This window comes from Rhinoraja longicauda, chromosome 26, assembly GCF_053455715.1.
Source record: "Rhinoraja longicauda isolate Sanriku21f chromosome 26, sRhiLon1.1, whole genome shotgun sequence".
In the NCBI taxonomy this organism is placed as follows: domain Eukaryota; kingdom Metazoa; phylum Chordata; class Chondrichthyes; order Rajiformes; family Arhynchobatidae; genus Rhinoraja; species Rhinoraja longicauda.
Window position 1 is genome coordinate 24,796,134 of NC_135978.1, and position 17,057 is coordinate 24,813,190.

The 17,057-nt window shown below is 43.0% G+C and overlaps 1 protein-coding gene across 4 annotated transcripts in view; it reads left to right on the plus strand.

Moving 5' to 3' along the window:
- The window catches only part of ppm1e (protein phosphatase, Mg2+/Mn2+ dependent, 1E), a 108,123-nt gene that overhangs the window by 67,563 nt on the left and 23,503 nt on the right, over window positions 1-17,057 (plus strand). For 3 of the 4 annotated variants that reach the window (XM_078422620.1, XM_078422619.1, XM_078422621.1), the window contains exon 2: window positions 11,208-11,329. In XM_078422620.1, coding sequence (XP_078278746.1) covers window positions 11,208-11,329 — 122 coding nt within the window. Of the gene's footprint in view, window positions 1-6,841; window positions 7,158-11,207; window positions 11,330-17,057 lie in introns of those variants that run through there. The other variant, XM_078422622.1, reaches the window with a different exon arrangement.

The window sequence follows — 17,057 nt, forward strand, 5'->3', positions numbered from 1 at the left end:
CATCTGTGGAGGAAAAGGAATGGTAGATGCTTCAGGTCGAAGCCCTGCATCAGGATTGAGAACAAAGAGGAAAGATATTCAGCATGAGACAGGGACCACTATATTCAAGACAGTAATGAAAGACTTATCCCTGGACCCACACCTAAAACTGTCTCTCTCACCTAATTAGAGTCAGTCATATAGTACAGCATGGAAACAAGCCCCCAGGCCCAACCCGTCTTGCAATGAGGTCGCCTTCCTGAGGTAGAACCATTTGCCTGCATGTGGCCCATATCGCTTTAAACCTAAGCATGTGCGTCTGTCTAAATGCCCTTTATACATTGCAATTGTACCTGCCTCTACCGCTTCCTCTGGCAGCTCATTCCATATGCCCACCATCCTTTGTATGAAAAAATGGCCCCTCAGATCCCCTTTAACATTTTCTCTTTCCTCCTCTGATCTAGGCTCCCCTACCCTGGGAAAAAGGCTGTGATCATTCACCTCATCAATGACCCTTGTAATTCTATAAGGTCACCCCTCAGTCGCCTTTGCTCCAAGGAGAAAAGCCCCAGCTTATCCAAACTCTCAATAATCCAAGTCCTCCAGTCCCAGTGGCAATTTTATGAATCTCTTTTCCACCCTTTCTAGTTAATTGCGTGACCTTGCCATGAGCCGATTGGGTTCCAGCTGCCTACATTATAATATTTAATGTATTTCACTGTCACTTATGTTTTTAGATGTTCTGACGCCATAGGCACGACAGAAATGTGAGGTGTGAAGTGATTTGAGTGGGAGCTACTTCTGTGTTACTGTACTTTGGCACGCTGACTTAATCAGAGTACAGTTGATTACACCAACAGATGGACCTGGCTTGAGTTTTGCACTGACCAAATCAGACGTATCATGATTTTAAACTATCATGTGACTGTGAAGACATAATGAATCGGGGGAGAAAGGAAAGCACTCTCTTTATACTAAACCTTTATTACCATGACAACTGCAATGCTGCTAAGATACCAGTGCTGCTTTCTGAAAGCCTCAAGTGTTTACATTCGGGGGCTGCAGGAGTTTTCCCACTAGTGCTGCCTTTCCTATAGGAAAGGTTGTCACACTCACAGCACAGAAACAGCTCCTCCAGCGAATTTGTCCATGCCGACCAAGTCGTCCAACTGAGCTGGTCCCGATTGCTTACTCCTGCCTCATTTCCCTCTCAACCTTTCCTATTCATGTAGTTGTGCAAGGGTCTTTTAAATGTCGGGATGGACCCGCTTCTACCACTTTCTCTGGTAGCTCATTCCATATACCCACCTCATTGAAAAAGCTGCCCCCCGGGTCCTATTTAAACTTTTCCCCATTCACCCTCTGTCCTCCAGTTTAGACTCGCCTAAATACTCAGGGAAATAGGTGAATACTCAGGGAAAAGACCCTGAGTATTCACCTAATCTATGCTCCTCTTGATTTTATAAACCTCTACTAAGGTCATTCTTCAACCTCCTACACTCCAGAGTAGAAATACACAGCCTATCCAGTCTCTCCTTATTACACAAGCCCTCCAGACTTCAAATAATAAAAGGCACCACAGAAATATAACATTTTCTTACCAAAGGATAAAGTCTAAAGAAGGGTCTCGACCCGAAATGTCACCCATTCCTTCTCTCCAGGGATACTGCCTGTCCTGCTGAGTTACTCCAGCATTTTGTGTTTACCTCCTATTTAAACCAGCATCTGCAGTTCTTTCCTACACAGGTTTTATCCAAACTATGCTCACTTAAGAGAATATTGACCGGAAAAGTTAAGTTTTCTTCCTCATAGATAATGTTGAATATTTACATTTCACATTCTATTCACTCTGTCTGAGGAAATATGGTAATTCCCGATTCGCATGATGTTTTGCTCCAGCTGTGGAGGATCTGGGGCTTATGCATGTTTGATGGTTTCCCATGAACACCCCTGTCCCCTGTCTCCATCAATGGTGTGGATGTGCAGTTTACCAGGAACTACAAATACCTTGGAGTGTACCTGGACAGTAAACTGGACTGGTCCAGTAACGCTGAGGCCCTGTACAAGATGGGACGGAGCCAGCTGTACTTTTTGAGAAGGCTCCGCTCCTTCAACGTCTGCAGTAACATGCTGCAGATGTTCTACCAATCGGTGGTAGCCAGTGCCACCTTCTTTGCTGTTGTGTGCTGGGGTAGCAGGGCGAAGGCCGCGGATGACAACAGGATTAGCAAACTCATCAGGAAGGCTGGCTCTGTCTTGGGGGTGGAGTTGGATTCACTGGAGGTGGTCTTGGAGGGGAGGATGCTCCTCAAATTGCGGAGCATCTTGGACAATGCAGCTCACCCCCTCCATGACACACTGGTCAACCTGAGGAGCACCTTCAGCAACAGACTGGTTCCACCAAGATGCAGCATAGAACGCCACAGGAGATCCTTCTTCCCTGTGGCTATCAAACTGTACAACTACTCCCCCTTATGCATGGGGTAGACTGACTCCCCTCCCCCCTCCCATCCCAAATCTTTGCACAACCCCAATCCTTTCCACTCATCACTTTAATTTCATATTTCATGAATCTTGTGTTTTATGAGTGTTGGCAGATCAATTTCCCTCGTGGGATAAATAAAGTTCTATCACATCGTATTCACCGAGCCTTATCATAACAATAAGCAGGCAATGTTATTTACTAGTCATGTGATGGCTGCTTTACACTCCATTCCCCCCACCCCCACCCCCCAACCACCCCTAAAGAACGAAAGTATTAATTAGAAAGAAAATACCAACTGCGATATGGGCGGGTTGTGAAGCCAGGACTAGATACACTTTTCCAGGAGGTTCATTAAGAAACTGAATATAGACCCCAATGGCCTCCTCAGTCAATCTAATCGCTAGCTCTGACTTCTAAACAGAATGATGCCAAATATTACTCTGCAGCTTGTGTGTGCTCTCTCTGCCTAGCATTTTAGGCAGAGAGACTGTACCTAGTACAGTCCTCTCTATAAAAACGGAATATATCCCGATCTTTATAAACACCCACAGTTTAGCTGGAATGGCTACAATTCGTCTCAAACATTGAGAGAAATCTCACTGTGGATATGGTGACATGGAGAGTTTCTTACCTATCTACTCAACACCCACCATTTGGAAAGATGCATTTGGATTGGACATTTGGAGAAAATCCATGGTTCTGTGTTCAAGTTTCAGAGAAATTAATCCAGACCTGGTTGTTGATTGTGGAATGGGAACAGTATTAAGGATAATCTGTCCTTTATATCGGCCTGGGACCAGTGTCTGAACTGGAAGGCCATGATTGATTGCAAAACTCATGGAATGCCATCTCCATCCTGCTCCAGTGCTTTTCTGGCTCCATGGTTTGGGAACAGATCATTCCAACACCACAATAAATTGCAGAGTTGTAGATGTAGCCCAGTCCATCAGGCAGACCAGGCCTCCCACCATTGACTCCATCTACAGCTTAGCAAACATCCAACATAACCAAAGGTTTGTCTCACCCGGTCATACCTTTTTCTCTGCTCCCATCAAGCAAAATGTACAGAAGCTTGAAAGCGTGCACCATCAGATTCTGGTACAGGTTCCTCCCCTCTGTTATCAGGCTTCTGAACGGTCCTTCCATAAACTAGGGTACTGTCTGATTCAGCTCTACCCCATTGTAGACATTGGACTTTGTCTGTGTAATATATGTACTACAATGATGAAATTCTGCACTTTGTATCTTCTCCCATGCTCCATCTATTGTACTTGAATTTGACTTGATTTTATTTATGTGTAGTATTATCTGATTTGATTGGGTAACATGCAAAACAAAGCTTTTTACTGCACCTTGATATATTGGCAATAATAAATCTAAACCTAAAAGGATGCTTTTAGGGAATTCTACTCAATTCATAGTTTGTGGCATCTTTCTATGCATAAACAGATAGAGTTCATTGGTACATGTCAGTGAAGGCAGAAGTGGAATGGGAGCTTTACAATGTATTTGATCAGCATTTACAGCTCAGGCACATGCTGTTTGGCTTAACTGGTCCCTGCTTGTGTTTACACAAGATCCTCTTTCTACTATCCTTCATTTACCTTGTAGGTCAATAAGCTCCAGAATTCTCAACTGGTTTTATTGATGGAAGCCTGCTAATGCCTAGATGTGATCTACATCATCCAACCTCCATCATCCCAACCCCTTCAACATACAAACATCATCACCCTGCCTCTCTGTGTTCTGCATGTTTGGACATTATTGCCACACTAGCTATCCTGGCCACTTTTCTGACCGTGATCTATTTAGTCCATCCTGATTTGATTCAAGTGCTGTCCAGGCAGATGTAGATTTTAGTCTATATTTCCATTGCGATTTCATCTTGACCCAGGTGTAAAGCTGGTGCGCTTATCTGCTCGTCACTGTTATAGTGTGAAAAATCAGCACCTGACAGCCGGCTGAGGGAAGCACTTAACCTATGCTGGAAGATCATCTACTGTGTGAAAGATATACTTTGGTCTACATGAAATTTTAGTGGCCTTCCAGTGTAAGATGTCTGCAAGTGAATGCTGCTGACTGGCACACTCCAGGGTGCAGGAATACATTGTTAGGGATGCACTAAAGCCCGGCACAACCATTGCAAAGGTTCAGTCAGAAGGACCATAGTCTAAGGTCCTGCTGAAACTGAGCACTGAGGGATTAGGCCCTATATAACAGTCTCTCAAACACTTCATGGATGCACTATTTTAGGAGGAAACAAGAATGGCATTGATGCATTGTGAGAGAACGTATTGAATAAATGGCAAAATAAACATATAGAAAGACTTGCTCCGGTTGTTTATACTGCATTATGAATAGTTTTAAATTAACCTAATCATCGAAGAGATTTTCCAAGAAAGCTTGTTAATTTGCAGTTTCAGCCTGTTGAATGAAGAATCTTTACTCCCAACAAACCTCAGCCTCCTACAGAATCTGAACCACCCCATCTCCTCCTCCAACACCTTCAAACACCATCTCCTAAATCTCATTTTAGCACTCCCATCCATCCAATGATGGTGATTCTATCCTCTCTCCCCTCCCCATTCCACCTCCCAACCTGCAAATCTGCATCGTTAAAAGCTAAAATCTATAAAGCCAAGCCACTGAGTTCAATATAACCAACCTGCGTGTCCAGGTACATTTAGTTCTCTTATTGTATCGTCCTCTGGAGATCCAATGTGGGAGATGAATGGGAAACTTCAATGTTGAGTCTGTCAAGTTTAGCTACAGTTTATGTTAACAGACTCTATTTTACAGGTAACTTCAAGTCATTATCCAAACGTTACTTCAAAGTGCCAAAGACTTAGAGCACATAGTATGAATGCTGACGTGGTTCATTCCTTGGCAGCAATCTAATTCTCTGTGAAAGTTAGTGGGTGGTGTCAGAAGAACCTTTTAATCATGATTGAACACTATTTTAATGCTGTCAAAGTCAGAACTATCAGCCAAGGCTTTAGTATCTGCTCTTCGCTCAGTAAAGAAACATTTGCATTTATATATCATAACCCCAGGAGATTCTATACTGCACATACAGCCACTGGAAAAACTCAGTAGTTATATGATAATAGCCAGATAGTCTATTTTTGAGATATTGACTGAGGGAAAAATGTACGTGTGAACACCAAGGAGAACACTCTTGGTCCTTGACCAAGTAGCATCTGAAAAAGCAGATAGGTTTTACTGTAATGTTTTACTTGAAAGATGATTTAACTGGTCTTTTTATATTTCTCATCTCTCAATCTAATACCATCCCCAATTTTTTTTGAAATTCATGGTTAAGCCACCTTTCTGGTTTCATTTACAGTAATGAATAATTATTATAATTCATCCATGCGCTCATTAAATACTTGAAGTTGCCCATCCACCATTATAGGACTACTTTTATTACTTCATGCCCCTTGCAAGAAATGCCAACAGTTTACAGATATTTTGTGATTAAAACTTGTTTCCAGCCAAAGTTTACTATTTGAAAACAATCAATCTCACCTTGTGTTGTATGTTAAGGATCCTCTATCGATATATTTCTCTCAACCATGTGAACCTTTACCATGTGGAGTGAGTTTTATCTGGCACCATATCCACTTGCTGCCTTTATCCACCCTGCTAGATACATCCCCAAAGAACTCTGAAGAAGGGTCTCGACCCGAAATGTCACCCATTCCTTCTCTCCCGAGATGCTGCCTGACCTGCTGAGTTACTCCAGCATTTTGTGAAATAAATATCCCCAAAGAACTTAATTTCTTATGTCTAATTTCTCTTCCATAAAGCCTAATCTTGTTTAGTTTCAATAAATGATCTATTATCATTTCCTTAATTCCAGATTTCCCCGACAACTGTTTTGATGGTAACTGATATGGCTCTTTATTTTATCTCCCTTGTTGAACAGCGGTGTTGCATTTATTGCTTATTAATCTGCTACAACATTTATCAGAACCAATGAATTTTGAAGGTCACAACGAATGCCACTATGGCCACTTATTTTAATCACACTAGGAATAAAGACCATCATTTACAGGAGATCTGCCATCCTTCACCCCATTCGTTCTTCTGGTACAATTAATTTAAGAGAAAAACTTGGAAGTTATTCCGTTTTTTTTCCCCTTGGTTAATTGCTATTTTTAGCCTGCTTTCCATGTTACAAAAATACCTGGTTAGTGTCTCGGCCATTTCTTTATTGCCTATTAATAATTCGAGTCTCATCTATGAAACCAATGCTTTTATATTATGACATACACCGATCAGCCAAAACATTATGACCACCTACCTAATATGCTGTTGGTCCTCCGTGTGCCGCCAGAACAGCGCCGACCCGCCGAGGCATGGACTCTACGAGACCCCTGAAGGTGTCGTGTGGTATCTGGCACCAAAACATTAGCAGCAGATCCTTCAAGTCCTGTAAGTTGCGAGGTGGAGCCGCCGTGGATCGGACTTGTCGATCCAGCACATCCCACAGATGCTCAATCGGATTGAGATCTGGAGAATTTGGAGGCCAGGGCAACACAGTGAGCACTTCATCATGTTCCTCAAACCATTCCTGAACAATGTGTGCAGTGTGGCAGGGTGCATTATCCAGCTGAAAGAGGCCACTGCCATCAGGGAATACCATTGCCATGAAGGGGTGTACCTGGTCTGCAACGGACCTGATGTTTAGGTAGGTGACACATGTTAAATTGACATCCACATGAATGACCGGACCCAGGGTTTCCCAGCAGAGTATTGCCCAGAGCATCACACTTCCTCCACTGGCTTGTCGTCTTCCCACAGTCGGTTCAGACCAGACGGGATAGCCTTCGTTGCCCTCGCGCATCGATGAGCCTTGGGCGCCCAACACCCTGTCTGTCGCCGGTTTGTGGTTTGTGCCTCCTCGGGCCACTGTCGGTAGGTACTCACCACTGCTGACCGGGAGCACCCCACAAGCCTTGCTGTTTCAGAGATGCTCTGACCCAGTTGTCTGGCCATAACAATTTGGCCGTTATCAAAGTCACTCAGGTCTTTACTCCTGCCCATTTCTCCTGCATCCAACACATCAACTTCAAGAACTGACTGTTCACTTGCTGCCTAATATATCCCACCCCTTGACAGGTGCCATTGTAACAAGATAACCAATGTTATTCATATCACCTGTCAGTGGTCATAATGTTTTGGTTGATCGGTGTATGTGTCTATCTATATCCTTCTTGTTGTTTTATGCCTATATACTTTTTTTCTCAATTCTTCAGGCCTTTGTTTTGGTCAATTGTGGCCTGAATACCACGAATAAGCCCTTTTTCCCCAAGATATTTGTATCGACAACTATGCCAAATTAAACTCCTCTCATCTGCCTGCACATGGTCTATATCCTTCATTCTCTGCCTGCTCATGTACCTGTCCAAATATCTCCTAAAAATATTGTGGAGCTTAGGATGATGATCAGCCACCGTAATTAAATTTGGCCTACTGTTTTCTGGGATATTGCTGTTTACAGTGTCTATATAAGTAGATTACAACCCCTGGGACAGAGAGCGGAAGAACTTTATTTGTTGAGTTGCTCGTCTCAAAGCACCTTGTCGTTTCTATTCAAATCAGTGAATGCTGCTGTGTGCTGGAATAATTAGACAGGATATGATGTGTTGATGCATCTGACGTTTCAACCATTTGTTTTCCCTGAAATAGAATTGCTTGGTTTGCAATCAACTTGTAACCATATTGTGCTGTGGATTAAGGTAGTTAGAGTCTGAGCCATACAGCACAGAAACCAGCCCTTTGGCTCAGCTCATCCATGTTGACAAAGATGCCCTATCTAGGCCAGTCCCACTTATCCACATTTAGCCTATACCTCTTCAGCTCAATGGTATGAACATTGAATTCTCCAATTTTAGGTAACTACAAAACTCTCACCCTCTCCCTTCTTCCTCCAACTCCTCCCCCTCCCCTGTCCAACTGGACTTGCACCTATTTCTACCCTTCCCCATCTCTTCCCTTCCACCTATATTCTTTCCTCTCGCTTCACAACCCTTCAATTATTTTGTCTCGCGTCTTCTGTCTCCTCACCTCTGGTCTTCGTCCACCATCTGCCGATCAAGAAAACCCCACCTGTTTCAACATATTACCTGCCAGGCTTTGTCCTGCCCTTCCTCTCTTCCAGCTTTCTTCCTCTCCCTACATTCAGTAAGAAGAAAGATCCTGACTCAAAGGTCACTTATACGTGTTCTCCAGAGATGCTGCCTGACCCGCTGAGTGACTCCATCATTTTGTGTCTTTTTTCTTAACCAACATTTTCAGTTTCTTGTATCAAGATCTCCCTCTAAACCTTTCCTACCTTTTTACCTGTCCAAATGTCTCTTAAATGTTGTTTTATATACCTGCCTAAACTATTTCCTCTGGCAGCTCGTTCTCTATACCCAGCACCCTCTATGTGAAAACATTGCCTCTCATGTTCTTATTAAATTTTTCCCTCACCTTAAACCTGTGCCCTGTTCCTTGATTCCCCTACCCTGGGAAAAAGAATCAGCACATTCACCCTATGTATTCCCCTCATGGTTTTATTCACCTCTATAGGTCACCTCTCAGCCTCCTGCATTCCACAGAATAAAGTCCTAGCCTGTCCAAACTCTCTCTGTAGCTCAGGCCCTAGCAACATCATTGTAAATCTTCTCTGTATAGTTTCCAGCTTAATGTTTTCCTTCCTATACCAGGGTGACCACAATTGAACACAATACTCCAAGTGCGACCTCACAAATATCTTGTACATCAATGCCCTACTGTAACATAACATAATGGCTCAACTTCTATACTCATTTCCCGGATTGATTAATGCCAATAAGCCAAAAGCCTTCTTCACCCTATCTATCTATTACACTACTTTCAGATAATTATATGCTTGTATGCCTAGACCCTTTTGCTCTACAATGCTCTCCAATGCCCTACTGTTCACTATGAAGGTCTTGTCCTGGTTTGACTTCCCATAATACAACACCTCACACTTATCTGCATTAAACTCCATCAGCCGTTCCTCAGCCCACTTGCCTCGCTGATCAAGATCCCCTTGTAATTCTTGATATCCTTCCTCAGTCTATGAAACCACCTACGTTAGTGTAATCAGCAAACTTACTGATGCCAATAAGCCAAAAGCCTTCTTCACCACCCTATCTATCTATTACACTACTTTCAGAGAATTGTATGCTTGTATGTCTAGACCCCTTTGCTCTCCAATGCTCTCCAATGCCCTACTGTTCATTGTGAAGGTCTTGTCCTGGTTACACTCTCATCCAAATCGTTGATAGGGACGACAAACAGCAATGGGCCCAGCACTGAAGCATACAGCTCATCACAGCTCTCCAGTTTGTAAAACAGTTCTCCACCACCACCCTCTGCTTCCTACCACAAAGCTAGTTCTGTATCCAGTTGAGGCACCTCTGGCTCCTCTCAGGTATTGAGTAGAGTCTGTATAACCCCAGGTGCCAACAGGCCCTTCTAAACTAGAAACATTATTATACATTTCTGAATGCCGAGCTTAAAGGCCCGACAAAAAATGGAGACTATTTCTTCACTTGTATATCATTTGATTTGAGTGCAAAGCCTACGTTATCATTTGCAGAGGCAGTACGACTGAATGCTACAGCGTTGTATTGCCATCTTTCTGTTTATTCTCAAATTTGAAGGAGAGCAAGGAGTTCTTCTTGATGTCCTGGGTATTATTTATCCTTTCATCAAACATCACAAAAAATTAATTATCAGGTCATTATCTCTTTGTCATTATGAGAGCCTTCTGTACAAAACATTGACGCTGTGATTTTTAATATCACACAGTAAACACACTTAATGGGTTATTAAGTGTTTTTGAATGTCCTGATGTGATGAAAGGTACTATGAAATACAAATCTGATTTCTTTTTAATTAAAGGAACACCGATCAGAAATGAAAGATAAGGTCGATTCTGGTTTTGAGGATAACACGAGTCAATGTGTGAATCCTTTTGAGTGGCCAAATTTGAAAGATTTCTCTTGGTCTGGAGCTCTCATTTGGCACACCCAGTTATACATCCCAGAGACTGGGAAAAATATATGTTAGACCAGTAAGACTGACCCACTGCCAAAATGTAACCAGACATTTCCTAATCCCTTCAATTTCTATGTAACCTGTTATGGGAGAGAAAATAAACAGGTCTCCAACATTCAGACAATCAAACCTAAGTCACAAGATCATATTGACTGTGCATCTTTGACTGTGAACTAAATATGTCCATTTGGTTTTCATGGATTTCTCCAGCCAGTAGATGTGTGGATTGTTTCTTTTTTGTAGCTACAACAGGTCAGAGTTCACTGTAGTGAGGGAAGCATTACTAATGGCACCACCCCCGTATCAAAGGAGCACTGTAAGATTGTGGTCAGTGCTTCGGATATTCCCACATTTCGCTCAAAACCCAACATGCATTCCATTTTGTCTTGTTGGCTGACCTACGTTTCTAGTATCTCTACGTAGTCAATTTTAATATATCTAGTGTCCCATCTATCTCCTCCTTCACTATTTTACTTTGGAAACCTCTTACTTCCCTGGTGAAGCCAAATGTAAACTGCTTATTTTGTATCTTAATAGTGCTTTCAGCATTCATAAGTTCTCATTTTTGGGCACGGGTACTTGTACTATTGTTTGTTTCAGTTTTGAATTCCCATTGTGTTAGGAACTAATTTTTTCTCCTATGTTTTTTTTCCTTGTCTTTCAGTAATGCCCCCTTCTCATTGGCTGCAGCGTTGGCAAGGGCAACAACAAATGAAATCCTTCAGAGTGACCTTTCTCTTCTCCATTATGTGCCGAAGCTCCTGGATGGCACCGATGGGATGACACGTAAGTAGATGAAAACCAGGAGAGGGAAGATGGAATCAATTCCTCCCTGAAGCTCCTACAGAGACACTTGGATTGTTCTACCCAATGAGACTATCATTTATCTCTTAATTAGCATCAGTAAAAATGAAGGTGGTACAAAAGACTGTAGATGGCATCTGCAGCATAAAAGACAACTGCTGGATGAGCCCAGTGGGCCAGGCAGCGTCTGTGGAAGAAAATAGACAGTAAACGTTGAAGAGTCCATGTGAAGGGTCTCAACCCCAAAATGCTGGCTGTCCATTTCCCTCCAGAGGTACTGCCTGACCCACTGTGTTCCTCTAGCAGCTCTCCCTTTTTGCTCAGTAAAAGTAAATGTCACTTTGCCAATTGTGGAAGCTTGCTGTGTACAAATTGCAGCCATGTTTCCTAAATTGTGATTGCACTTCAGAGATACAATATTTTGAAATGTCTTGAAAATGCAAAACACTGCACAGAAATTCCGGGCTTGTCTCCATTTAAGAACGGGTTGCCGCTGATATAATGAGGGAGAAGAATCCAGGAAGAGACATTTTATCTTGGGAGATAGCTACTGCACAGTGAGGTTAGTTATAGTCCAAGGTAGACATAAAATGCTGGAGTAACTCAGCGGGTCAGGCAGCATCTCAGGAGAGAAGGAATGGGTGACTCATGTTTCTCTGTTCGGTCTTTTCTGAAACAGTCCAGCTGGTGCTCTTTGAGGAGAAATAGAAGTTATCATATCATATATATATATACAGCCGGAAACAGGCCTTTTCGGCCCTCCAAGTCCGTGCCGCCCAGCGATCCCCGTACATTAACACTATCCTACACCCACTAGGGACAATTTTTACATTTTTTTTACATTTACCCAGCCAATTAACCTACATACCTGTACGTCTTTGGAGTGTGGGAGGAAACCGAAGATCTCGGAGAAAACCCACGCAGGTCACGGGGAGAACGTACAAACTCCTTACAGTGCAGCACCCGTAGTCAGGATCGAACCCGAGTCTCCGGCGCTGCATTCGCTGTAAAGCAGCAACTCTACCGTGGGGGAGGGGGGAAGAGATCTGTTTGTAACCAACCAGTTATCACCCAAGTGAGAATGTCTCATCCTATCTTTACTCAACACCTCCCCATACACACAAAGCATTCAATCTCATACATGTGCCTACACTTCCACCCCTCCCCTCACTAAAGATATTTCTCCAGCATTTTGTGAATAAATACCTTCGATTTGTACCAGCATCTGCAGTTATTTTCTTATACTATATATATATATATATATAAAGATATACACAATAGTTAGTGATAGAAACAGGACCTGGTTGATTACACTTCCCTGCTCTATTAACCCAAGGTTTTGATGTTAAATGACTGACTCAATAAACATATTAGAAATTCAGTTTGGGAATAGCTTCTTTTTTTAGTTTGGCACTGTATCAGTTTGGTGCCACCTGTGAGAAAACTTGAAAATGGGAATCTGCCAATTGTACAACAGTACCTAGTTGAAGGACATGTGGGGTGAGGATAAGTTTGACAGTAATGCAGGAAACCAGGCAAGCAGTGTGGTAGAATGAGAACAGAAAAGAAAGAATTTTATTTTATTGTTTTACACGAACGCTTGATTACTCAAACACGCTCACTGCAGTAACTAGACTTGTAAAAATTTAGTAGTCGCACATCACACCGTCAGTGTGTTGTGGTCAAACACGTCAGCCTATCTGTGTACAATAAAGATTTCACAAATAACAGTGAGACAATCTATTTTGTTGACTTATTCACTGTTAAGTCAACTCCAAGAAAAGTACATAAAGTTGCATCAACCACTGTGCATGACCAATTTTGATCTCGGAAAGTCTTATGAAACTATCAATCAAGTGGGCCTATGAAGAATCCTCCTTAGATGTCAGAAATTAATTTCTATTCTGTGTCTGTTATACAACACAATTCGAATCTGTCTCCAGTGCACAGCAAAGCTGGTCCGACAATGAAATCCACAATGAGATCCTGGAAAAGATAGATTATTTTCCAGATCTCAAGAGCTATTTCTTGACAAAGGCAGACATTGATGATGAAATTAACTACCACCGTAGTCTTTGTTATCTGAAGAAGAGGCTTCAAAGATCAAGATATCAAGGGGACAAAGTTTGTAATCTAACCCAGGCTGCACAGATCCCCACTTTCCGGTGTGGTTCAGTCACTGCAAACTAGAACTCCCTGCTCAACAGGTGAACAGCATCTTCACCAGAACAGTAGCAGTTAAAGAAGGTATCTCACCACCACCTTTACAAGGGCAACTCGGCTTATACTCGCTGGAATTTAGAAGACTGAGGGGGGATCTTATAGAAACATATAAAATTCTTAAGGGGTTGGAGAGGCTAGATGTGGGAAGATTGTTCCCGATGTTGGGGAAGTCCAGACCCAGGGGTCACAGCTTAAGGATAAGGGGGAAGTCTTTTAGGACCGAGATGAGAAAACATTTCTTCACACAGAGAGTTGTGAGTCTGTGGAATTCTCTGCCACAGAAGGTAGTTGAGGCCAGTTCATTGGCTATATTTAAGAGGGAGTTAGATGTGGCCCTTGTGGCTAAGGGGATCAGGGGGTATGGAGAGAAGGCAGGTACAGGTTACTGAGCTGGATGATCAGCCATGATCATATTGAATGGCGGTGCAGGCTCGAAGGGCCGAATGGCCTATTTTCTAATGGCCTAATGGCACCTATTTTCTATGTTTCTATGAATAGCCAATAAATGCTGTCCTTGGCTGAAGTGCCTAGATCCATTAAAAAGTGTAAAATGAAAAAGCTGATAATGGAGTCATACCACAAAATATCCCCAATCCACGGGCAGAATAAGTAAACCAACATCAGCTTCCATACCCTAATCAACAGCCCAACTCTTAGCCCCATATTACACACAGCTAGATGCAAGGAGCAGATCACGTCATGTGCATGCCCAACACCTGACTCCTGAAACAGGCAAAACACAAAATGCTGGAGGAACTCAGCAGGTCAGGCAGCATCTGTGGAGGGAATGGACAGGTGATATTTTGCTTTGGGATCCTTCTTGAGACCTAACCCGAAGCATCACCTGTCCATTCCCTCCACAGAAGCTACCTATCATATCATATCATATACATACAGCCGGAAACAGGCCTTTTCGGCCCTCCAAGTCCGTGCCGCCCAGTGATCCCCGTACATTAACATTATCCTACACCCACTAGGGACAATTTTTACATTTACCCAGCCAATTAACCTACATACCTGTACGTCTTTGGAGTGTGGGAGGAAACCGAAGATCTCGGAGTAAACCCACGCAGGTCACGGGGAGAACGTACAAACTCCTTACAGTGCAGCACCCGTAGTCAGGATCGAACCTGAGTCTCCGGCGCTGCATTCGCTGTAAAGCAGCAACTCTACCGCTGCGCTACCGTACCTGACCCACTGAATTCCTCTAGCAGTTAGTGTTTTGCTCAAGATTCTAGCATCTGTAGTTTTTAGTGTCACCTGAAACAGGCACTTTAGATTTAGCTCTGTCATGGTAAGCGATTACCAGAAGGACAGAGAAAATAACTAAACTTTGTTCTCAATGCCTCCAGAAGAAAATTTAATATTCTCCCCAATTTATAAAAATCCGTTATGCATTACTGTTCAAAATTGAGAAATTCGGAATGGCAGAGAACCATGGGTTCCTTTATCAGTATGTGGATTCCCAGTGACAATGAATGGTGAAAGGAGCACTCCTTTCTCCACCCTCACCCCTCAGCTGCCTCATCGAACACTGCCTTTCCCATTTGTCAGTCTTTGGAGCACACAATGGCTTCATGAACCACCTCAGAACCCATGGATGGAAGCAAGTTATTATCAGACTGCAAGGAAATAAAAACTATTTTGTTAGCTCTAGCTGATGGTCACCATGTTGGATCCACCATGACCATTGTCCATTGGTGCTGTCAGATTCTTTACATTCACCTATAGCAGCAGGAATTAGTGCATGTGTTTTTAACTTCAAAATATAATTATATACTTGCACGTTTTATGAATAGGCACCTAATATCAAATATCACCATTCTCAATACACGCCATATCATTCCATTTACATGAAGGCAGCAAGTCAACAGTTGTGACAGCTGGAGCACTTGACACATGGTCCTGGACCGATGTGCCGATCTATAACATTTGGTCGTGGCCAACTTCTTGTAGCAGAAGACCCGCAGGTTTCAGGCAGACTAGAGGGCACTAAGTTAATAATCATCAAGGAGCAGCTGTTTCAGTGTGCATACCTGGGAACAGCCCTCAGACACTGAGCGCTGTCTAACACAGCTGTTGGAGGTGGAACTCCACAGAGATCACTTCATCTCTTTCCAGACCTTCTTTGTAAATGTACATTCCAGAATTTGGTGGACGATGGTCTCATCCCCAAACAACCGTCTTGAGTGCGGCCTGTGGGGAACTGATTCACCCCACCGCTCAACCGTTGTTAGCAGCGTAACAAAGTGGCCTGAGAGAGCTTTCTCCTCTGTGATCTACTTAAGGTCCAGAAACCTTCACACATGGTCAATTGTTATTCTGCCCAATCTCTCCCTCACTGGGTTAAGTGAGCTGTGATGTAGTGATTGAGTACTGTTGAATACGTGCCAGGTACACAGCTGGGGTGGTTTCCAATTAATATATTCATAGTTTCTTTGAAGAGCTTTATTAAGCTGCAGTTATGGATCCCTGATGGCTCTCAGTGAATCACAGTTAAAAAGAAGAAATACACAAAGTTGGCAAATTCCGTGAATAGCTCAGCTAGTTGAGATGCACAGCCAGTGATTCAGACCAAAGGAAATATGGTACCGGTTCAAACCTTGGCAAAGGAAGGAAGACTTTAATTTGTACAGTGCGTCATAGAACAGGATAGCACAGGAACAAGCCCTTCGGCCCACAATGTCTGTGCCAAGTTAAACTAATCTCCCCTGTCATATCCCTCCATTCCTTGCAAATTCATGTGCTTTTCGAAAAGCCTCTTCAGTGTCACTATGGTATCTGCTGCCTCCACTACCACTCCTGGCAGAGCTTTGCAGGCAACCACCATTCTTATGTAAAAAAAAAACACCATACGTAGCCCCTCTCATCTTTAAGCTATGCTCTCCAGTGCTTGATATTTCTACCCGAAAAAGAGACCTGACTGTCTACCCTATCTATGTTTCCCATAATCTCACACACTCTTATCAGGTCTCCCCTCAAACTCCAAAACCAATCTGTGGCCAATTAAGAACTTTAAAAGTGGTAATTGCAGAAAGGGGTAGCTAGTTGTGCCCAACAAGATCCCATGATATTTGATTTGATTGAGAGATCAAAATCAGTCAAGTCGTTTTGAAATGTTTTCAGGCTTTATTTCACACAGGGAGCAGGCAGGGTCTCAGTTTAACATCTAGTTAAAAAGTTGATGCCTCCTGACTGTGTGGCCCTCCATGAGTACGGCATTCTCCATCCACCCTGGGAGTGTCTGCCTGGATTATGTTGTGACTTGAATTCACAACTGCAGATTAGACCGCTGTGCAAAGTCATAACAGATGGGTCATGCTCACAGGCGTAGTTCACTGACTGTGGAGGCCTCTGATCTACTGTGATACACTTTTCACAAATACTTCTTCCTTCCCCCCACCCCCCTCCCTTTTAGAAACGGAAGTCTTGGACAAATCAAACGTATGGTTTGTGAATCCAAACCCATACCATGGCCTTGCATAAA